Source organism: Anguilla anguilla, chromosome 1, assembly GCF_013347855.1.
Source record: "Anguilla anguilla isolate fAngAng1 chromosome 1, fAngAng1.pri, whole genome shotgun sequence".
Classification (NCBI taxonomy): domain Eukaryota; kingdom Metazoa; phylum Chordata; class Actinopteri; order Anguilliformes; family Anguillidae; genus Anguilla; species Anguilla anguilla.
Window position 1 is genome coordinate 7,084,526 of NC_049201.1, and position 22,500 is coordinate 7,107,025.

Genomic DNA, 22,500 nt, shown 5'->3' on the forward strand with positions numbered 1-22,500 from the left:
TGTGTGTGTGTGTGTGTGTGTGCTTTGGGGCATACATATGGCCCTGGAGTCAAGTCCGAACCATGTCAGCCCTGACTGCAGTTGGGATTCCAGTTGCCGTGGTGTCACAGGCCTCATCCTGCAACAGCAGCTCCTGTGGTCGATCGAGTGCCTGCAGTCTGTACAGGACATCCTCAGGAGCGAATGACTGCGTAGCTTAGCTGAGGGACCACACTCATGGCAATGCTAGCATGCTTACTGTGGCGCTGTGTCCTGTTCGAGCCACTGAATGTGACTGCGGCTTTGCAGGTCAGGGTGAGTATCGCATAAGGGGCAGACAGTGGACTGATATGGGTTTCCACAGCTACGACGAACTAGCCAGCAGTGGCAACCGGATGTAAAAAGCAACAGACAAGGCAACCACGCTGTGGAACAGCCACAACCCAAAATCTAAAATCTAAAATCCAAAATCCACAACACACAACACACACACACACATACAGACACATGCTCACACCCAACACACACACACACACAAATGCACACGCACATACACACATTTCTAGTTTCCTTGTTGATTTAACCGCTTAGACACACTAAATGCGACACTCAACACTAAATAACAAGCTTACAACGCATGCAGAAATGTGAAGGCTAATGTAAACAAGTTTGAGTAAAATTGAAGTAAACTGCACCTGCTCAAGGAACTTATTTGCATCTCAGCATGTGGAGGCCAGCCCAAAAGAAACACACACACTTCTGGGAAGTTCTGGTTATTGTGTTTACTCAGCTTAAAAAATAGCAAGGAAATACACATACTGCATGTGTGACTTCTCACTACAAATACTGCATTTCTAATCAGTATTCCCAAAGTACATTCAGTTTGGCTCCCAATAGGCTTCCCTTGTATGTTCAGAATTCCCGTCCTTCAGTGTTCCCAGGTGGGAATGCTGTGGCTAAACTTACGGGGAATAGACGGGAAAACAGTTTCAAAGCAGGGGGGGCCCCCAGACTTTCCAAGCTTTCCGTCCACCAAAATTACCCCACAAGTGAGAACAGATCCATGTTTGGCCCTCATTTCCTAAAAGCAAACCACAAAACAGCGCTTATGCAATCTACCTGAGTTATTACACATCGTCGGCTTCAGTAACTACTGCATGTCTGCGTTTTGGAGTCAAACGCGCCTCGAAACTTTGCTTGCCGTCAAGAGTCAAAACTAATGAAGTAAGTGCAAACAGACCCTTTCGTTAGGCTAGCTCACCAGGTGTTCTGAGCAGGCCGTGCTACAAACGCTTAATTACCAAAGAAACGATAACGATGAGGCATAACGATGAGGTTTTATCCGCTCGTATTATGGCGAGAATTTGGTTAGAAGGACAAGAAATTGCATTAATTAAAGCCATCACAAGGCATTTCAGTATGCAGACAGCATTAGATTAATGCAATGTGTGAGCAGGCACAAACATATCTGCTCATTGTTAATGGCATCCTGTACCCATGAAGTAAGTGAGAGTGTGGATCTAGGATTAGTTTTATGTTCCAGGCCTACGTAATCTATTCCCATCCAGTCATGCATAATCTAATTACAAATGTATTCTTATTATTATTACTATTATAAGAACCCTTTGATAACACTGGCCAATCAAAAACGAATTAAGATAAAGACTAATATGTCTATTTTTTTAATTGCTCAGATCCATTTAAATTGCTCACATCCACTTCCTAAATCAGAAACATTTTGTCTGGGGCTGTGTGAAAGTGAAATAATGATAATAATGATTAATAGCAATCGACAGGCATTGGCATACGCACATGCGTGCGCACACACACACACACACATACACACACACACACACACACTCTCACAAATAAAAGCCGCTGTGTTTTAGGACAGGTTTTATCACTCTTTTAGGAGGAGTATTACAAAGAAAATAGAAAGTGCCCTTTTAACCCTGACCTCATATGAGGAGAGACAGGGCTCTGGCTCTGCCTATAATAAACCCCGTCCCTTCTACTGCGGGTAATAAATCCTGCCCCAGCACTTCCAGGTATCTGATATCTACTGATGTGCCCCCCCCCACCCCATTCTGCTACCCTCCAGTCCTGCCCCCCCCCCCCCCCCCCCCATCCTGCCATTTCCTCTCTTTGGTGGTGCCCTCCCTTCAAAGAGCCACAGGGCGGACTTTAAAAGGCACGCCAAGAAGTTTATTTACCAAGAAACTGCTGCTGTAAATGACAGACAAGCGGCAGAATTTATTGACAAACGGGGCGATTTATGGAGAAGGGTGGGGGGGGCGGGGGGGGGGGGGGGGGCGGGGGGCCGGGGGGGGCAGGGGGGGGTGCTCTGGAGTCGAGCCAAAGGTCCCGGCGAGGCATGCCAGGGACCGTAAAGCTTTAGTAGCGGGACCATGAGCTGTTTACTGCGGCGGATTGGGTAGGGTGGAAAGCCCTTCATCATCCTCCTCCTCCTCCTCACACCGGGCCCGACTCCTCTTGCGTAAGAGAGAGAGAGAGGGAGAGTGTGAGAGAGAAAACTGGATAAATCATAACCATTTTTTTCCCCTACTTTTTCTTTCTTTCACACCCATGGGTTGTGGGAAAAAAAATGGGATGAAATTTAATTAAATAATGAGGTAGAAATGCGAAAGGATTAAAAACTTTAACTGCCAAAAAATACTGAGGGGAAAAACGGGTGAATGATGCGTTTCATTTTCCGCAAAGAAGGGTTTTTGGGCTTTTCCGACTTCTTACCCACAATGCACAGCAGCACCTGGCTTGTTTGAGAGGGGAAGGAAAGAAGAAACTTGAGCTAATTTGACAGCATTAACGCTGCGGTGCGGCAGAAAAAACTGCAGGGAAACGCACCCCCCCCCCCAAAAAAAAATCTGGGTGGTTTCAGCGGGCCGACAACATAAATCCTCCAGACCGTTTCTGGAACTTTGAAATATTGGAGATGAAGACAAATTTGAAATAGTGACGATGAAGACACGCCTGAGAATACGGGGGGGTTGGGGTGGAGGTGGGGGTGGGGGTGGGAGGGGGGGGCTAACTGAGGAAGAAGACATATGGTAACGTGGCTTCCCGGCGGTTACATCATTTAACCACGGAGCTCCCGCTCGCGCGCGGCATCAGGGAATTCAGCAGCGATGACATGAGTGATGTCGCTGAAATCGGTCCGTTAAAAATATCGCTCGGTCGCCGCCCACCTTGTTGTAAACCGCAATCCAAGGACCTCGCTCAAAGTTTTATTGTTTTACTTTTTTTTCCCTTGTGGCACGAGACGTACGACCTGATAGTATTCTCCCCGGGTCTGCTGCAAGACTGCTAGCACAACTAGTGTCTGCAATTTCGTAATGCCAAGAGGGGAACCGGAACTACCCTTTAACTACCCTTCGGAGCAGAATGGCCTAATCATGGGGCTAGCACTCAACACCCCAAAGACCTGGGTCGAACAAGGTTCACAGTGAAATAGACAAAAGTTCTAGGCAGTTAGCTCAGAAGCTAATGTTGTTCTCTTTTTTCTTTTTTTTTTTTCAAAATTCCGTTGATGTTTATTGACTGATTTTTCATTCATAATTTACAGTCACATTATGGATGGGCTAGTCAATGCAATGTGAATTCATCACTTATGATTGCTCCAGGAAAAAAAGTATTTATAATTTTTTGTTATTTATGTTAATACTAATTCCATGAAATATGTGGAATGTATAAAGATAATTCATTCTTTCCCCCACTTTCAAAACTCATCTACTAGCAGATGTATATGCAAGCATCTGAGGTGTTTAATCATTTCCAAAGCAAATATAGTGGTACCTGTCTCTGTCCTCCCAGATTCCTGTAGCATTTTAATTCCCGTTGTTTGCATATGGCAGTACTGACGTGTTGGGAGGTATGACCAAACCCACAGTCCAATAATTCACACTATCCATACCGTAAGGCACTATATTAGTGGCTCTCAGAGGGAGAATAAAGGCCTTTTTGGAATTTTTAATTTTCCCGGAAAGTGAAAATGTCCAACTCACCATTAAGGTTAAAACTAATCTCACTAGTCCTGTACAGCTCCTACAGGGCTGGAATGTCAATGTGAAACTGTTTACTGAACACTACTGTCAGTCACAATGACGACTGACACTGAAAAAAAAACATCTTCAACAAAACTCTTTGAGTTTCTGGAATCTTCTTCCATTTTACGTTGAGTACCACACTTGCCATACAACCTAGGCTCAGACTACAGGAGTTCCTCACACATTTAAAGATTTGCAGATTTCAGGTCCCCTCCCCTCTCACTCCCCCCACCCCCCACCCCCGCCCACAACACCTATCGGGTAACGCTACCAAGGATTATCCAGAGTAAGTTACCAAATAAAGTAGGCCACATACCATTAGTGCATTCAGTAGGTTTCCAAGAGCAGCACTTAGTTAAAATATAATAACAACTGCCACTCTTAAAGCCAGAAGCAGCAAAACCACTAACCGTCCATTATTTAAGCTGCTTATTTCTGGTCATGGTCGCGGGTGCTGGAGGCTATCCCAGCATGCACTGGGCGAGAGGCAGGAATACACCCTGAGAGGATACACCCATCACAGGGCACACACACACACACACCGTTCACTCACACACTCATATGTAGGGGCAATTCAGAGTCGCCAATAAGCCTAAGCTGCATGTCCATGGACTGCGGGAAGAAACCAGAGTACCCAGAGGAAATCCACACGGACACAGGGAGAACATGCAACCTCCACACAGAAAGGCCCCGGGGATTTGAACCGAGGACCTTCTTGCGGTTAGGCAACAGTGTTACCCACCACACCACCATTTTACTAGGGCAGAGAAACCGCTAGCATTGCTCATTACTGAAAGTTAAAGAAAGGAAAATGGTGGTTTACGTTCTTGAAAAATTTCATAAAAGATCTACAATTAATATATCCCAGTTAAGACTAAAGGCTAAAGATTTTTTTAAAATCTCAAATGTGCTCTGGTGGCAGTTAAAAATGAAACGGCAATGTAATGAAAACTGCGGTTTATGTTCACAACAGAACGAAGAGGCTATCAAGCGCTCACATCTCTGAAACGGCGCCAGCCTCCCTCAACGTTGTTTCCCCACAATCCTCGTCTCGTCGAGGGGGGAAGGTCAAGAGAAAGGCAGGGGGGCGTGTTTCGTGTACAGACACCAACACCGCGACATCGTCACAGACCCACAGCGCGTGATCTACAGCGCGCGGTGTTGCACCAGCGCACGCTGGACATGGCAGCGGGTGGTCACGGGACGGGCCGGGTTCGGGCCTCCCATTCCAGCCCGGCCAGTTTTAACAGAGCGCGCAGCCCTCTCGGGTTACCGGGGGCGACGGGCGGACGTTACGCGTTTCTCAGTTACGCCGTTTTTTTTTTTTTGGTTCGCCAGCGACGGGGTCATCGATCTCGCCAGCGGAAGAAAGAGAGGCTCGCGGTGCGGGGGGGCGTGTTCAAACGCCTCCACCGCGGCCGAGCCTCCTCGCCCGCCCCCCGCGACGCTCACCTGCGGCGCACCTGGCGACGGCGGCCCGTGACCTCGCTCCACCCGCGGAGAATCCCCGCGAGCCCGTCCGTCAGCGGCCGCAGAGCAGCGCTCGCTCCGAGCGCTTCCACACAAAGGCCCAGGCTTCACGTCAGAAGCGCTCTGTTATAGTTCCTGCGCTCTTGTTGTTTTTTTTTCCCCCTGAAATCGTCCTGCCACTTTTCATCATCGGTGTCTTCAGAGCAGAATTCGCAGGTTCAGGAACTCAGCTGGACGCTGTGGTTCTGGCACGCTGCGTTTCTGATTCAGATCTATTCATTCTTAAGCTATGGCTCGTTTACGAGCTCAGTGTTGGATTACCTCCTGCGAACAAATCTATCAACGTTGCCAAAAATAAAAAAAATAAAAAATAACAGACAAGGGGAGTTTTTAGGGTAGGGGTATCCACTCCACCTTCCTTCTGCACTCTCTTATAGTGGGAGGTTAAAACTGACTGTTTGGTTAACAGAAATAAACATATTCCTCCACTTCCTATCTGTCTCTGTGGGGATGCATTCTGGGACTTGGAGTGCATGCGGACCCTCAGTCCTGTCGGCCATTAGCAGTTCACCTTTTTTTATGTGTGGGGTTGAACAGACTCTTACCTGGTCTTCACCACGTCCAGAGGGTGCATGAGACAGATCTCCACCAGACCTGGACAAAAGAGAACAAATAGGGATGTTCATTACTGCCATTCATTCATTTACCCAAATACATCTTACAGAACCATTCAGTTTACCTACTGCAGGTTACAGATTCACTCACTCAAACTGATATTCACAGTTTGCCCTATGACAGTTTATATAGGTTTACAGTACACTCTTGTGCCATACCCCCATGTTGCCTTAATGCAAGCAGACTCAAATCTCCTGCCAGTGGGATTATGCAGAGTGGTGGGGATTGTGCAGGGGTCAGTCCGCCTTGGACGTACAGCCGGACTTCTAGTCATGAATCCCGCGCACTAACTCATAAGCCACACACCAACTCCTTCACCTCCTGCGTAGGCCTATGGCCTATGCTACCAAACAGTGGCAGGCACTGCAAAAGCACACAGAACACTGGACCGTCGCTCTGGAGCAAGTGGAAAATTTCAGTTTCTTAAGCATGAGACGAGAAACAGCCCAGCCTTGCCTCCCATGCAGAACAATCATAATTATCCCCTAATTCCGTTCTTACCATAACAGGGTAATTATCCCCATTGCTTACAGTGACCAGGCAGGCATGATAGATGGCTCTGTGTGTGTGTGTGTGTGTGTGTGTGTGTGTGTGTGTGCGAGAGAGAGAGAGAGAGACAGAGAGAGAGGGGAGGGAGGGAGGCATGGGGGTTAGGGGTTTGTATGTGCTCATTTTTGGCGTTTGGTACCCTCGCTCAGTCCTACACAGCTTGTACTCTTAACCCTAACCCAGCACAGTCCTGCCAGCTGTGTCTCTACCGCTCCAGCACAGGTAAGGAGGGGCAAGAACGGGGAAAACCCCTCCATTACTGCATAGAGTAAACACATTCTGGAATGGAGTAAGTTATGCCTGCTTTCTTTTTTCTTCTTTTTAGAAGGCTATTTCACGTAGCCTCACAGAAACTGAGCTCTCTCATAACTGAGGGCACCACTCTTATATGCTGTCAGTTTATTTAGTCTCTATGTCACATTATTATTATTATTATTATTATTATTATTAGTTCTGATCTGAGTGCTCATGTCATTGCCAGCTGCCTAGTCACAGAGATCAAATGATACCCTTTTGGACCATTCACATCAGTCCATATTGTCTCTTTAAAAAGAAAATTTAAAAAGCACAATAGGTTTACTGTGACAACAAATGTCATTTCAGATTGTGAACACGGCAACAGAGAAAGTGGAACAAGGACACCGGACACCTGCTCCTAGCTCCTCCCACTTCAGGAGAAACGAAGGCGTGTCTGCCTGGAAGAGCATGCGGAATGTCGCCCACGCCCTTTCCCGTGTTTGGACAGTCCGTCCCTGTGACATCACAATGCACCCACGAGCATGTTCCGCGAGACTTCCGAAGAAGTCCGCTGCAAGTGCCAGTCACATTCCGTCACATTCCGGAACAGGCATTTCGTGGAACTATCTCTTCGCTCAGTGTCAATAATCCCTTAGATCTGACGGGGTCTCCCAGCCCCATCTCATATCCACCACACTGGAGCCACCCAAGACTCAAGCAGGTTTTTTTTTTCTCTACTGAAACCCCTGCTATATTTAGTCTAATGATTTCCCTCACAGATCCAGCTTGTGTACACAGCTGCTGCCCAGTACGGCTTGGTTCTAATTTGCTGAAGTTTTAAATGTATTGCCAGTAAACAAACCAGTGGAATCAAGGGGGTTACCCAGGAACGGTATTATTTTTTGATTTAAAAAAACACCACAAATTATGGAAATTACGAAAAGATTGACCAGCGCATTCGATGGAGGATTCAGCAGAAACAACTCAGATTGAAAACTCACTCAATTGCGAGCAGGTCCAAGGAACGGGAGGATAGGTGTCAGACAGCACGCAGGGATTTTACACATGCACTCCCTGGAAGTGAGAGCGACAGCACTTCACCCAATAGACTCCAGGGATAGGGGTACAGCCATGCGTCACTGCAGAATATCCAGGACTAGATCTCTCTAAGGGGAATACAGAGGGATTTATGCACCTTGTAAGAAAAAACTGAAGCCAAGATTAGGTCACAAGACAATGAGTGGACCATCCAATCACAGCACAGCATGGCCAAATCAGTGCACCGCTCAGGAAGTGAAAGGATGCTACATTGCACGGTCGACTTCTACATTGAGACATTCATAATTTTCTCTGTCTAGATAAACTCCAAACATTAAGGCCTGTGTTTCACAAACATTTCTTCTGAACTGTGATTTACAAGTAAATGTGAGAATTACACTTTTTCTCCACCAACTCGTTTTGGCATGTTGAAATCGCCAAACTGCGTTTGTGAAAAAATAATAATAATAATAATAATTCTCAGGTTTTTAATCATCCCTGATTTGTTATTCTTGGTCGTTAGTTAAAGTCAAAGTCGAAGACAAACGTTGATTGAAGGCCGACCGAGGGCTTATAAAGACGCTCCGCTTCAAGTTTGTACACGGAAAAAAAATATTTGCGAAAAGACGATCCACCCTGGAAGACGTCTTCCATCTGATAGATGATGTAGTGAAAGCCGATAGCATCGCGCTACTGCTGGCGCTTGGCAGCTGGTGAGAAAATCTAAACAGAGCCGCATTCCTCCGACCGCACTGCACCGGTGTCTTATTCGGGATGCGCACGTAACGGGGGAGCAGAGGAGGGTGACGACGGGGTGCGAGGCACCCTCATACAGCAGGTGAACCCAAGAGAGACAGAGCCGATGAGGCTTGGACCGCGGCCAAGAGCAACAAGCGCCCGTCTCCTTCCTGCAAACCGTGGACCGCGCATCATGATTGTTTGTTTAAAAAAAAAAAAAAAAGACATCCTGGGGGTCCGTGCCTTTCTCCCCCCATCGCTCGTGGTTCGTAGCTTCTAGGTCCGCAATAACAATCGGGGACGATCTATTAATTAATCATAGCTGCGCGCGGTTCTGGGGAATTCATTCCGATTTGGCTGGAAGCGAGCTCTCGTCAGCAGGTTTGGCTGAGTGGGCGGGATGACTGATGGCTGAACATTACTGGGCTGGAAAGGACAGAGCTGCATCAGACACGTGTGCTGAGATGAGATTAGAGGCACAAGTTCTGCAGCAAGATATTCTATCAGAAGGAAATGCATTGTGGTGCACAATGTATAGCAGTCTATGAACCTAAGAGGCAGAAAAATTAAAAAAATATATATTTTGATACACTGTAAACTAACACTGTGTACACAGACAAATTCTTTACAGTTAATCTGAGTCCAGTAGGGACCACATGAACACTAACAGAGCTACCAGTACTCTATCAGAGTTGATTTTACACTGAACGTTGAGCTGAACTGTGCGGCAGGATCTTATTGTGGATGTGGGAAAGGATCGTGCAGTCCTGCAATCGAAACATTGCCATGCACCTCCTCATCCTTAGCGTGCTTTGATATTCGAGAAAAACCAAATATTGCAGCGTGAAATTGGCCACAGCCTGTGGTTCGGCAGCCATTTTAATTTATTATTTATTTATGTATTTATTTAGCAGTTGTATTAAACAAAATGAAAATAAAAACTTAAAATCATTCAACTCAGCTGATATGCTGCGATTAACATGCAGTCAGTGATTTGTTCATGAGGATTTCATGCCACAGATTAGACGATGTGGTAAATATCTTTTCACTCACTTGGGAACTTCCTGAGCTCTGACAGGAAGTGGCCCATTGTTGAACAGGCCCTTAAGGTGCATAAGGTTTAAATAAAAGTTTTGCTCATAACATGGGAAAAACTGCTCCAGCTATTTTTTTTTAAATTAAAAAAAAAAAAAAAAAAAAGATTCTCTGAAACAAAACGAAATAATTTACCAATACAAAATAATGGTATAGTCACCCTGGATCTTGAACAAACGTTATTAGTTGTCGAGTTATGCGACATTTACAAGACAATGTTGGATGATATCTGCCAACGTGTAAAATATATGCAGCTATGCATCGTGGTGTAGAAGAGAGCCTTTAATCTGAAACACACCTAAGCACCAGACAGTGCACACGCACTGGGCAGCCTTTTAATGTCAAACACACCTGAGGGTCGTGGAGCACAAAGCACATGAACAGGTATACTACCACGGTCGCCATTTCACCCGTGGCTGGCATGGGAGAAGACGGGTAACGGTCTCAGTAGACCACCACTGAGGAACCATGGCAACGGTCACAACCACTCAGGAAGCAGCCTGCAAACAGGTGGCCAAGTAGCCAAAAGCCCAGATGATGGCACCGTGCCGCTGAAACATTGGTGATTTTTTTTAAAATTAATAATAAATAAAACTGCACTGGAGGAAACACAGAGTGCGACCTTTCTTTATAAGTATTAGCCTAAAGGAAAGAACAACTAACTCACTAAAATAGCATTTCAAGAGCAGTTCAAGGCAATTTTCACCACTTAAGTGTCACTAGCGCTAATGTCTTATTGGCAAAAGAGGGAAACAGAGGTGTCTTATACAGTCCTTTGTATAAAAAAGCAGCGCAAACTGGAGAAAATGTGCATTTGGATACACTTTAGGTGCACTTCATGCCTATATTGGAAACAGTGTGAGTCTGTGTCCACACACAAGTGACCCTGAACCCTCTGACGGTGGAGCTGGCTAACGCTAACCAGCTTTGGATGACTCCACCGCATCTGCTCCTCGTTCATTACATACTGAACTAATATGAAATGACTGTTCAAAGTCATATTAAGTGCAGTTTTTATCCGATTCAATCATGTCATGTAGGCAAAATATGTCTGAAATTAATTTTGAAAAGAATTAATATCTCCTTTCCATATGTTTGTAACTTTTATTTCAGGTACAATCACACACATACACACTAATATCATTACTAATTATTATGTTTTAATATGAAATCCTATATCAAGACAGATGTTAAGTGTTATAGAGACTGAAGCAATACGCCTCCTGTCTCAACACCGAAGCGGTATAAACTGTAGTGCAATGTCCCCCATCAAACAAATAAATGAATAAAATTACAAACGTGGTCCACACAACCACATCCAACCTGCAAACCCCTTGTAGCACACCTATGCTGACCAAAAGGCAGCACTCCCATATGCTCACTCACACGACCTGTTCACCCTGAGACACGGTGGACCCCAGGCCCCACGGGCAGTGCTTAAAGGCCCCGTCCCTGTGTGCCAGTGTCCGAGGGCTGACCACCTATCAAAGGCCTGTACCGCAGACAGAAAGGGCAACTGTCACTCATTCACAGCTGTCCATCATTCGCTTCTGAGCAGGCATCCACAAGCCTTATCCGGTGTCAGCGAGCCTCCTCCCTTAAAGGCTGTCACCTCAAAGAGCCACTGGCTGGCTCACCTAATCCCCAAAAACAAAAGGACAAAAAGAAAGAAAAGAAAGGAGAAATTTCTTTGGGTTTGTGATTTATCGTTCCAGGTCTGAGTCAAACCTAATTTCCCGCTGGCACAACGAACTGCAATGAATCTTGTCATTTCAGTAACACACTGAGTCATTTAACCTTTCAAAGCATTGTACAGTGGCTTGCTCCGTTGCACCGTTTTGTTTGATTTCATAAACAATTAAATGAACTCTTAGTGACATAACAGATTCATTACACTGAATTAAAATGTCATTAAATCTGTCATTTCTAATGAAAGATACAAGACACATCCCCTCATCCACCCATTAAAAAAATCCATAGAAATAAAATAAAATTGGCAAAGTGGGCTATGGAATTAAAACCCAAAGATATGCCAATTGATGGATAACAATGCAGAAACGCTAAGACTCCTTAGAAATGAGCAATGCAGTGAAAAAGCACTTTGCTAGGCTCAGTGATTCTGCTTCAGAGTTCCTGCTCTGAGACTGGAGGTGGGAGGGGCCAGCTGAGGTGGGAGGGGCCAGGGGAGGTGGGAGGGGCCAGCTGAGATGAGAGGGGCCAGCTGAGGTGGGAGGGGACATCAGTAGAAAAGCTGGCAGGGAACAACAGAAGGGAGGTGGCAGATAGAAGAGGTTTCTGCCGGTAATCCCAGAACAAACAAACACTAGTATTTTTCCCGTCAGTCATTCCTGTGAGCGCACCTTCCTCTCTCTCACGGACACACACACAGGCATCGCTGTACACCACCTGCACAAACTACACTGCCTGGCCAAAAAAAAAAAGTCACCGTTTGGATTTTTTTGGACAGGGCCCACTGTACAAGCCTCTGGAGGCAAGTGTTATGATCTGGGGTTGCTTCAATTGGTCAGGTCTAGGCTCAGCAACGTTATGCGATAATAAAATGAAGTCAGCTGAGTACCTGAATGTACTGAATGACCAGGTTATCCCATCAGTGGATTTTTTCCTCCCTGACGGTATGGGCATAATCCAAGACGACAATGCCAAGATTCATCGGGCTCAAATTGTGAAGGAGTGGTTCTGGGAGCATGAGGGATCATTTTCACACACGAACTGGCCACCACAGCGTCCTGACCTTAACCCGATTGAAAGTCTTCGGGATGCGCTGGAGAAGACTTTACGGAGTGGTTCGACTCTCCCGTCGTCAATACAAGATAATTCAATTCTGGACGGAAATAAATGTTGTGACGTTCCATGAGGTTGTCGGAACAGTGCCACGACGAACGCGCGCCGTAATCAAAGCTAAAGGCGGTCCAACGAAATATTAAGAGTGTGTGACTTTTTTTTCGGCCAGGCAGTGTACACGTGCTGTTCCGGAGACTTTCACCCAGCGCTCGTCCGGGTGAAAGTCCTACAACACGCGTGTTCAGATCCTGCTCTCACCACAAGGGATCCACAAATGACAGACACGGGTCTCCACACTTCCCGGTGCTTTCCCACTGCATTGCCGCGGTACGAACGGGACATCCCGACAATGCCCGGGATAAGACGTGCTAATCTCTCCTCACAAACAGGTCCTTCGCAGGGCAAATGCCCGGAGAGCAGCGGCATAAATTTAGCCAACTCTTTCGCAAGAGACAAGCTACTGCTTGAGCTTTGTAACTTCCACCCACCAGTGAACACATAAACACAAATGAATGAAATGGTCACTGGTAGCTATATTTGGTAGCTACATCTTCCTGGAAATATTCTTTTAATTCAAAGCAGTAGCGTGTTAACACGGAAGGTGGGGAATGGGGGCAAACAACAGATCCCTTGTTATAAAAATAATAAATACACTGATTACGTTATAAGGCACAGACAGCGACCTCTCGGCCAATCCGCATTCTTTTTGTTCACATCATCAGCGAATCCGAAAGACCCAGAGTTTGGCTGCGGAGGGAGAGGGAGGAGGAGTAGTGGTGGTGAATTCTGTCAGTAGCAGCAGGTCACATTTAATTAGCAGGAAAAGCAGGCCAGGATTTGATCAGAACGTGACACATACCACATGATTACAAGTGGGTTCCATCACATTCGCAGGCGTATGCTTTGTGTCGACGCAACGGCCTCAGATTTGAGCTCTAACCGAAGAGGCCAGGATGACATCACCTTTCACTGGGGCATGACAGAAGCCAAGGAGCACGGCTGCTATGGTTACACTGGTCACATGGCAACCAGAACTCAACACCACTCCCCCCCCCTCCCCCCCTCCCCCCCAAAAAAAAAAAAAAAAAAAGAGACCATTCTGCCCCCGATTAACCCCTGTTGCATCATGGGCAACCCCGGCTGTCAACAATGGCTCCTGTTTAAATGGGGCCCGGTGTGAGCTTGGGTACGGTTTCATGGACTTTCCCTCGTTTAGTGAGAAACCAATGTAGCTCACCGCTGCAGGCAAGCAGTGCCAGTAATGTGATGTTTTGTTTTGTTAGTCAAGAATCATCACCTGTGAAACTCGACTAAAACAACACGCGCATGACAGCGCAGGCCTTCCAGAAAGTCAAAGTCAAAGCAATCATATTTTGAAGAAATGTTGAGTTCGCTTTCCTATGCAGAGACTAGTCTACGTTTTTAAGACAAAGACGGACACAGAATAACTATGAATTGAGATATGGATCTCAATCTATCGGTGAATCCCTTCACAGGTGACCCAGCAGTTACATAGCTGGAGGTGGATATTACGGAGAGCTGGTTGGGAGGTGGCTCTCTCAGTGAATTGAGCTCTCTGGCCGACCCCACCAGCGCATAAATACACTTCAACGGGTGATTATCGCAAGGTTTTAAACACGCGGTCACACACCGCTGCAGTCGGGGGTTTTGTGTTGTTTTTTCCACACCACCCCCTGCGGTAGCTACCCAACGTTTTTTTCCCCTTTTCTCGGTGAAATGTCTGTCGTGTGACCTGCCAGCCTCTACCCTCGGGAGCGCAGTTGGCAGCCTGGAAGGCGATTGCGCGGAGTAGGCGCACACGAGGCGTGCGATTCGAACGCGTTAATGCGGCGATCGCAGCCGTTCCAAAATGAAACGCCGCAGGTAGGCGTGGAGCCACCTGGCCTGCTTAGAACTAGACCCCCCCCCCCCCTTCCCTCAGATTTTTATATCACTTTCCTCTCTTTCTCTCGCTCTCTCTTTCTGGCTGCCTGGAACACACCAGTCAGCGAAAACACAAAATACAACAGACATACTACAAAGCGCAGTTAGAGCTTTACTTTATTGTTCCACTTTTCCCCAAAAAGCCTCTGTAGCCTACAGGTAGCCTAACATTACCTCTAGCTCAACGGGGGCAAGTGAGCGGGGTTCAAGACAAAGGAGGAGGTTTCTTTGATTGTACATACAGGACCACAGCAAGGCTAAAAATCCTGTACAGTATGCCTTTAAACCAGCTGACGGATGAGGCCGACACTGTCATCATCATTCTCCATAACGGCAGCACAGTGCTGGCAACAGATTAGCAGCAGGGTTCTGGGCCTCTTCCATCAAAGGGCACCAAAGTCGTACCTCGCTCACTGTAGCAGATAGCATCTCCCTGCTGGTGGCAATACAGTAAGGCAGTGACAATGCACATTGTGTCCAAGTCAGAGCTGCCAGCTGGTGGGCGTTTGTAACTGGTTCTGCATCACCGAGCGAAGTACTGGAAAGCTCCATTATTTAATGTCACTTTTGTTGCACAGTCACTCAATCACTGACGGCAGCTGTCATCCAGAGTGCGTGGGCAATTATGATTAAGTCACCATAAGTGCATTACATCCATAAATCACCATTAATGACAACGGGCACAATGCATATCATTTTCATTGTCGTTGAAATGCTAATTTTTCCATCAATCAAGCCCCAGATTGTGATTAAGTAAACACTGAGAGGTTAAACCCTTTCACGTGACATCATTCGCAAACGGCACCGGGCTAGCTCCCGCGGTCTTCTTTGACCGGATACCCCTTTTTTTCGACCGTGTTTATTGCCGGCGTTTTCCGTGATGTTCGGCTCTTATTAACGCGCACGGAATGTGGCAGGAGGGCTTCGACTCCGGACGGGGATCCGGGAATCGTAGTGTGGAAACACACGGAAGCAAGAGACGGGAGCGAACAGCGTAACGATATCCCGACCAAGTGCTCCCTTGCTCCGTCTGGACCTGCCTGCCTCTCCAAAAATCTGAAACTTCTGGAGCAACACGCAGGTCCGCTAAGCCCTGTTCCTACGTACTTAAGCCCAATGGGGAGCAAAAGGTTCACGAAAATCAGACCGATACCTACCCAACCCTTCCCTGCACCCACGCCTGCCCAAAGATACACAATCCTACTGGTCCGACAATAACTTCGTAATGAAAATGTATATCATAAATACCAATGCTTTCAGATTAAGATCTATGTTATTTTTTGGGGGACTGGCTGGGAAAGTACCCGGTTTGATTGCTCCCACGCAAAAGTTAGAAAGAAAAACAGTCCTTGACACTTGTGCAATTGCTCAGTTCGCACAGGTGTCATCCATCAAACCAGGAAAGTTGACGGGTTTCTCAGAACATCCAAGAATAGCCGTACTCTCCGTGGACATCCATCTCTTTTCATTAATTAAACAAAGCTGGACAAAATTTCTGAATTACCGGATTAACATGAACATTAATTACATTGATCATCATGAAACTTGTTCCTACAGCACAAAACTAGCGAAAAATAGCCTCACGACAACGACTTCATATTTTGGTTCTCAACCATTGAGTTGAAAGATTGTGGAAATTGTTTTACATACATTTATTATATCACCTAGCAGGTCCCTGGACCAATTATCGGATTCCTGTTCACTGTACTGCCAGATCACATGTAAATTCTTCAAAATTACGTGCAAGACTGTTAATTGAACGACAACATTGGATTTAATAAATGATCACTTCCTGCCACATGTAAAAAAACACGATTGTGCATTTCCAACAGAAACAGAAATCTGGAAAGGATCCTTGATACGTCCCATCTTGCTGAGCTTTTTTTCATGACAGCGTTGACGAAGGAAGGAACAATTATTATTTTTTTAAATACATGATACATTTTTACAACCACAAAATGTATGATATGAAGCTTTTACTATATAGTTTTTACTGTGCCTCATAAGTAATAACAGTCCTTGCCATTCTTTTTTTTTTACCTCATGCAATTTGTGACTCTTTAATACTCTGGTAGTGGTAGTGTGTTTCTGTACGTGCTATATAATTAATTTGCTATATGTAAATAAAATTTATGTACAAATTATTTTGATGATGATGGCTATTATTATTATTATTATTATTATTATTATTATTATTATTATTGAAAAACCCACAAGTGCCATTTTGCAAGTTTTCAATAAGTTTCAATATTTCTAATAATACAAAATATTGACAACTATTAAATAATTATTATTATTTACAGATATAAATAGGGTTCCCTGTACGGTGGGGCCCAGTACTCTGAAAGGAAATGAACACTGCAGTGGGCTTTCATGCCAGTCTCCCCCCTGTGACATCACTCATTACGCGACAGGCAGCGTGTTGGGCCTCCCCCAGATCCAGGCCTGTAGGGCCCGCACAGTGAACCTCGGCAGGTAAACCTCCAGGTGAACCGTTCGCGGTTGTGCAACCCTCACCGGCTCACCTCCACCCGCTTCGCCCTCAGAAAAAACACGCTTGGGGAACACAACGATGCAGGAATTCAAAACAAACACGTCCGAGCTACACCTTCAACCGCGTCCCTCCTCTGCAAATTCGTCTAATCTGAGCTGCCGATCTGAGTCAGCACCAGATAATCACATAATGCGCCCAACCGACGGAAACGGGCAGGTCAAACTACACTCCAGGAACAGACAATATATTCAGACGCTATTCAGGGTTAGAGAAAAGAGAGCGCCTTGGTGTTAAATCGAGAACAGAAGGACGATCTTTCACAGGTCTGGTTACTGTCAAGTGGGCTTTTGTACCAAGTAAATTGTCCCTCATTGTTCACAAATAACATACAGCTTCACCGTCAAGTTCATGTAAAAAAAAGGCGCCAGTGCGTCATTTTTCTCCAACACAATACAGTGCATTTTAGTATTGTTACACACACATGCACCGCTCATTTCATAAGATATATGAGAATAAGTTCGGTGTCCAGTCTAGCAATCCTGAGAGATAATGAAGGATTTTTTAACTCCATGAAATGGGCCAAATGAAAAATTCCAAAGCACACTGATCACACAATCCTAGCGCACTTTGGCACGGTGGGTGAAAAAAAAAAGAAAATTTGTTTGGCGCTCTCTACGCAGTCATATTTTCAAGGGTTTCAGTAAATATTGGATTAACTAGGATGTGCTGTACACTGTTGTGACGATCACAGCCAAATGTGCAAGTACATATTTGATTACACGTAAGCATAAGAAGCCCACACACAGCCAATGGGATTTCAAAAGCGCGCGCTGATTCATAATTTGATGGCTAAATCTAAGCGCAGATATTGAAGCCGTGTGTGTGTGTGTGTGTGTGTGTGTGAACACCTGCAGGGCATTAAACGGCTGTGTCGCAGTAAACGATTACATTTTGTGTTACATAATCCCCCAGCTTTATTTCCTATTAAAACGTACTTAAAACCATTTGAGAAAAAGAAAACAATGATTATTAAAGCTACATTAAGTAGCCATTAATCACTATGTATGTTGTTTTTACACAGGCCCTGGTTAAAGAAATCACAAGCCTCTTTCCCTATATGTAAGGCCTATTAAAGGGGTGGGGGGGTTTGGGGGGGGAGACAATTAGAAAAATCTTCAGCCTCTAAAACAAATAAAAGTACCAGTGTGCTGATTACGTAGGAAGTTGCATAATGAAACAAAAAAAAAGTTTTTAAAGGCATTTAAAGCAGACAACAGTGTCTGAGAAAATTCCAGGGGTAAACACAGACGATGCATCACCGATGGAGGCGTGCACATACAGACAGGAGCAATTAATCACCGAGCCCCCAATCAGGCTTCCTTGTCTTAGCGGCGACGTCCAAAATGACTTCCAAGCAGTCTCTTAATCGCGCGCCGAGAAGAAGCTCGGACGTGCTTAAGAAAACAATGGGCCCCGTCTCCGATGACAGCGAGGGGGGGGGGCAGGGGTTGGGGGGGGGGGGGGTTTCTATCCAGGACGCGCGCGTTCCCTCTCGTTGGCGGCGTCCGCGCGCTGGGCAAACATCCCGGCATTCCTGGGCCTGCCCGAGCTACCGGCACGGCGGCCTCGTCCGTTAGTGCTGCCGCGGTGTCGGTTTCCCAAAAAAGCCAGCGCCCCTCCTCCGCCTCCTCCTCCTCCTCGCAGGTCAGCGGCCGTGAATCACGCCAGATAAAAGGATGGCTCCCCCTTTTTTTTTTTTTTTTTTTTCCACCTCCGAGTAGAGTGGGGGGGGGGGGGGCGAGGAGGTGGGGAGCGAGGGATAATAAGACAGCAGGAGAACCTGACAGGAAAAATAATCCTCTCTTTTCACTCCCCCCCCCCCCCCCTTCCGCTAAGCTAAAGGACAAGGAATCTGTCACTTCCCTTTGGTAATAAAGAACACCTCCAAACAAGCTCTGAGAAGGGGAGAATCCGTATTTCCTTCCTCTAATAAGTCCCAGAAGACCATCTGCCCCCACCTCCTGGTCACATGACAGAGCAGAGTGCTTCTCAGGCAGAGGACAAAACCACCGTAGCGTCGCGAAACAAGATCTCTTCAAATAAAGGGCCCATTTAACCCTTGTGTTGTCGTCAGGGTCAACAGTGACGCTATCCTGAGTTTAACAGCAGCGAAAAACCCCCAAAATAAAAAAATTTTCAGCATGAAATTTGATGAGTTTTCCATAAGTGACTCTACCATTATAAAAAGTTAAACAGTGGTTCACCATCAGGGTGCAAAAATTGTCTTATGAGTCTTTTTTTAAGCCCTTGCAGTTCTGAACTCAGAAGGCCATACAGCAACAGCAAGAAAGAATTAAAAAATTAAAAAATCAACTAGAAGTTATTTTGTAGTAAAAAGAATGGTTTAAAGGAAATGCAGTTTCTCAGGACTGCGAAGTAGACAGATATTTACTCACCCATTTACTGATGAGTGACAGGTTGTTGCCACATGAAAAATATTGATTTAGGGTTTAAAATTCAGGGGGTGGGTCATTTGTGACTCTGTGGACACAGGGCGCACGCTTGAAGAATATGAAGATAGCACGAGGGTTAAGAGAGTAGTATTTTGAAAAAAATATATACTCTTTAATTTACTCGGGATAAGCGTGCCTGCTCGGCAAATGAATAATACGATAATGTCCTCACGTAAGAGAGACAAAACTTGGTTGTAAAGTAAGTTTAGGCGAAAGAGGATTAATTTATTCCACTGCTATAATGCAAAAATTTCCAGGTTGACTTGTGTTCTTAGCCAGCCCATGACCCATTAGTTAAGGTGGAATTTCACCCAAACCACCGCCCCCCCAAATTAAAAAAAAAAAAGCCACTGGATGCAAATAGAGGTGCAGGCCAAGCCAATGCTGCAGAGAGCACGGGAACAAAGGTGAGGATTACAGGATGCAAATTTGGGGGGGGGGGGGGGGGGGGGGGGGGGCGGGGGCTGCCCCCCTCCCTGTCCGATTCTCCCCTTCGGCACGCAGAGAAAACGATTACACACGCATATCGCACGCGCAGATCACGTCCAGATAATCGGCCCGTGCCATCAGCCCTGCAGCGCAGTCTTCCAGAAAGTTTAAACAACCTCAGTGACTTCCCACAATCCACCGCACAACCAGGCGCGCTACGTGGAAGTCGGAAGAAGTCAACTGATTTGCTAGATTACTGCAAATTCATATTCTGTATTGTGCAATCAATCATTCGAGACTAATAGTAGTATTTCTACGTAATTTTAGTCTATCCTCCTAATATTTACTATTAAAATTTTTTTTTACATAATGCAAGTGTTGTGGATGCCAAAAAAACATGTTGCATTGAAAATATTTTCAAAAACATAATTTATTTTATTTTCATTGAATGCCGCTTGTCGTATAGGTTTACATCGCAGAGTATATGCTTCTTGAGATTGAGACCACAGCCTCATGTCCCCTTCAGGGGACAAAAATTAACTGCCAGGCCTCAATGCGATATTCAACAGCAGCAGACTCAGTGGCAGGTTAATTTTACAGCAAAGTGGTGACACTTAATTTGCATTCTCCTTACAACCAATACACACAAAGTGACATGTATAACCTGTATTGATTATGTAACCCAAGTTTTTTATTTAAACCTGAATAATGTCCTTTCTCAGCCCGAACGACCAAAAGATAAATTACATGAATTACTGTTCCAGCAAGCATACGCTACATAGGCTACCATGACTCTCAAGTTCATTTGAATGCAAACATCATTTTCAGAGGCACAGAAACGGCTAGCACAGCTGACCCTTGGGTTTTACATAGCCACTTATGCGCGAATCAGGGGTACAGTCATCAAAGTAACTGGAACCACAACCGCACAGTCATGCCTTTGAATCAAGGCGTTTTCCACGAACAACTTCAATAAAGTGTCACGAATATCAATGAAAAACATGAAAAACTCACATTTAAGCAACTAGATTGCCACTCATACCTCACATGCAGTGGCCTCCAAAAGTATTTTCACTCCTGCTAAAGTAACAAAAAACTCACTGATAAAAGTGGAATGTCTTCGAATGTCATTTCCTGTTTAGTGAATTATCTAGTAACTCTACCAGTTAACAAGATAAATCAAATAGAAGCGATACTGCAATTCCTCCATGACTTATTCCCTTACATCCACATTTCCACAGAAAACTTAACAGACAAAAGATGAACGCCCAATTTCACTTTATAAAATTTTTTTTATCTCTACTATGTTACAAATATACCATAAACCTGAATCAGTTCTTGTGATGTGTCTATTATTCTGTGCAAGTAGGAGGTTTTTGTTATACTACAGGACTAACTTGTGCGTATGTGAATTTGGTTTCTTGTTTTTTAAGGGGTATGTTTGAGCTAGCATGTGATGGGGGAGGGCGGTGTGTGCTGGGTGTTTTTAAAAAGGACGGTCGTCAGCCAATGTTAGTTTCCATTGAATTGAAAAAGGGAACAAACAATTAGCAAACAAGTCTATTATCCACATTACTTTATATACATTCTTTTCTTTCTTCAAATAAGAGATAAAGGAAAAAGGATCTGAAACCCATGCATGTAGGAAAAACCCTGAATGGTGCTTTACAAAAACATTCACTGCACACAGACAGAAAGGAGAAGAAACTTCTTCAAACAAAAGGCACGATTCTCTCCCTCGGTCACTTTCCCATTAAAAATATCAGTTTTTGTTTTCTCTGTTCCTGCTTTATTATTTTTATTTTTTTATTTTTTATTGGTTCCTTTTTCATATAGTTAACAGGCACTTAGTGCTTTAGTGATCTTGCATCTTCACCCGCAGTTAGCCAGATCTGGCACTATTGCTGATATAAAACAGGTGAATGATCTTATTTTTTTCCCCACATTTCAAGAGGCCCTGGATAAGAGCTTCTGCTAAATCAAGGTAATGTAATGTACTGTACTGTAATGTAATGTAATGTAATGGTATTTAATTATTATAATGTAATGTTATGTAATGTATTGTCATGTAATGCACAGTAATGTAACGTGCTGCGAAGGGGGGGGGCGTGAGTCTAGGGGAGATCATCTCTCTATCAGCTATCAGGGCCCTGCAGGAAGCTGAAACTCTCCATTGTGAAACTCCCCCTTTGTTCACCCTGCTCCGAATCCCTGAACTCTGCTCACTAGTGAGGGAAGAGCTGTACTATTGCTGTCACCTAGTGGAGAGCAGTGAGAGAGGGAGGGAGGGAGGGAGGCAGAGAGAGAGAGGGAAGGAAGAGAGAAAGAGAGAGAGAGACTGAGTGTGTGTGAGAGAGAGAGAGAGAGAGAGAGAGAGACAGGTAGGGAGATAGAGAGGGTGATAGAGAGACAGGGAGAGCAAAAGCAAAAGAGAGTGAATAAGCGAGAGAAGAGTGAGTGTGAGACAGAGTGA

General features: G+C 45.2%; 1 protein-coding gene across 2 annotated transcripts in view; it reads right to left on the reverse strand.

Moving 5' to 3' along the window:
* The window catches only part of slc25a21 (solute carrier family 25 member 21), a 114,573-nt gene that overhangs the window by 41,486 nt on the left and 50,587 nt on the right, over positions 1-22,500 (reverse strand). Inside the window, exons 2-3 of one of the 2 annotated variants that reach the window (XM_035383977.1) lie at positions 7,976-8,140; positions 6,119-6,167 (exon numbers count right to left, since the gene is read on the reverse strand). In XM_035383977.1, the coding sequence (XP_035239868.1) occupies positions 6,119-6,147 (29 nt within the window). In that variant the 5' untranslated portion in view covers positions 6,148-6,167; positions 7,976-8,140. The remainder of the gene's footprint in view (positions 1-6,118; positions 6,168-7,975; positions 8,141-22,500) is intronic. The other variant, XM_035383967.1, reaches the window with a different exon arrangement.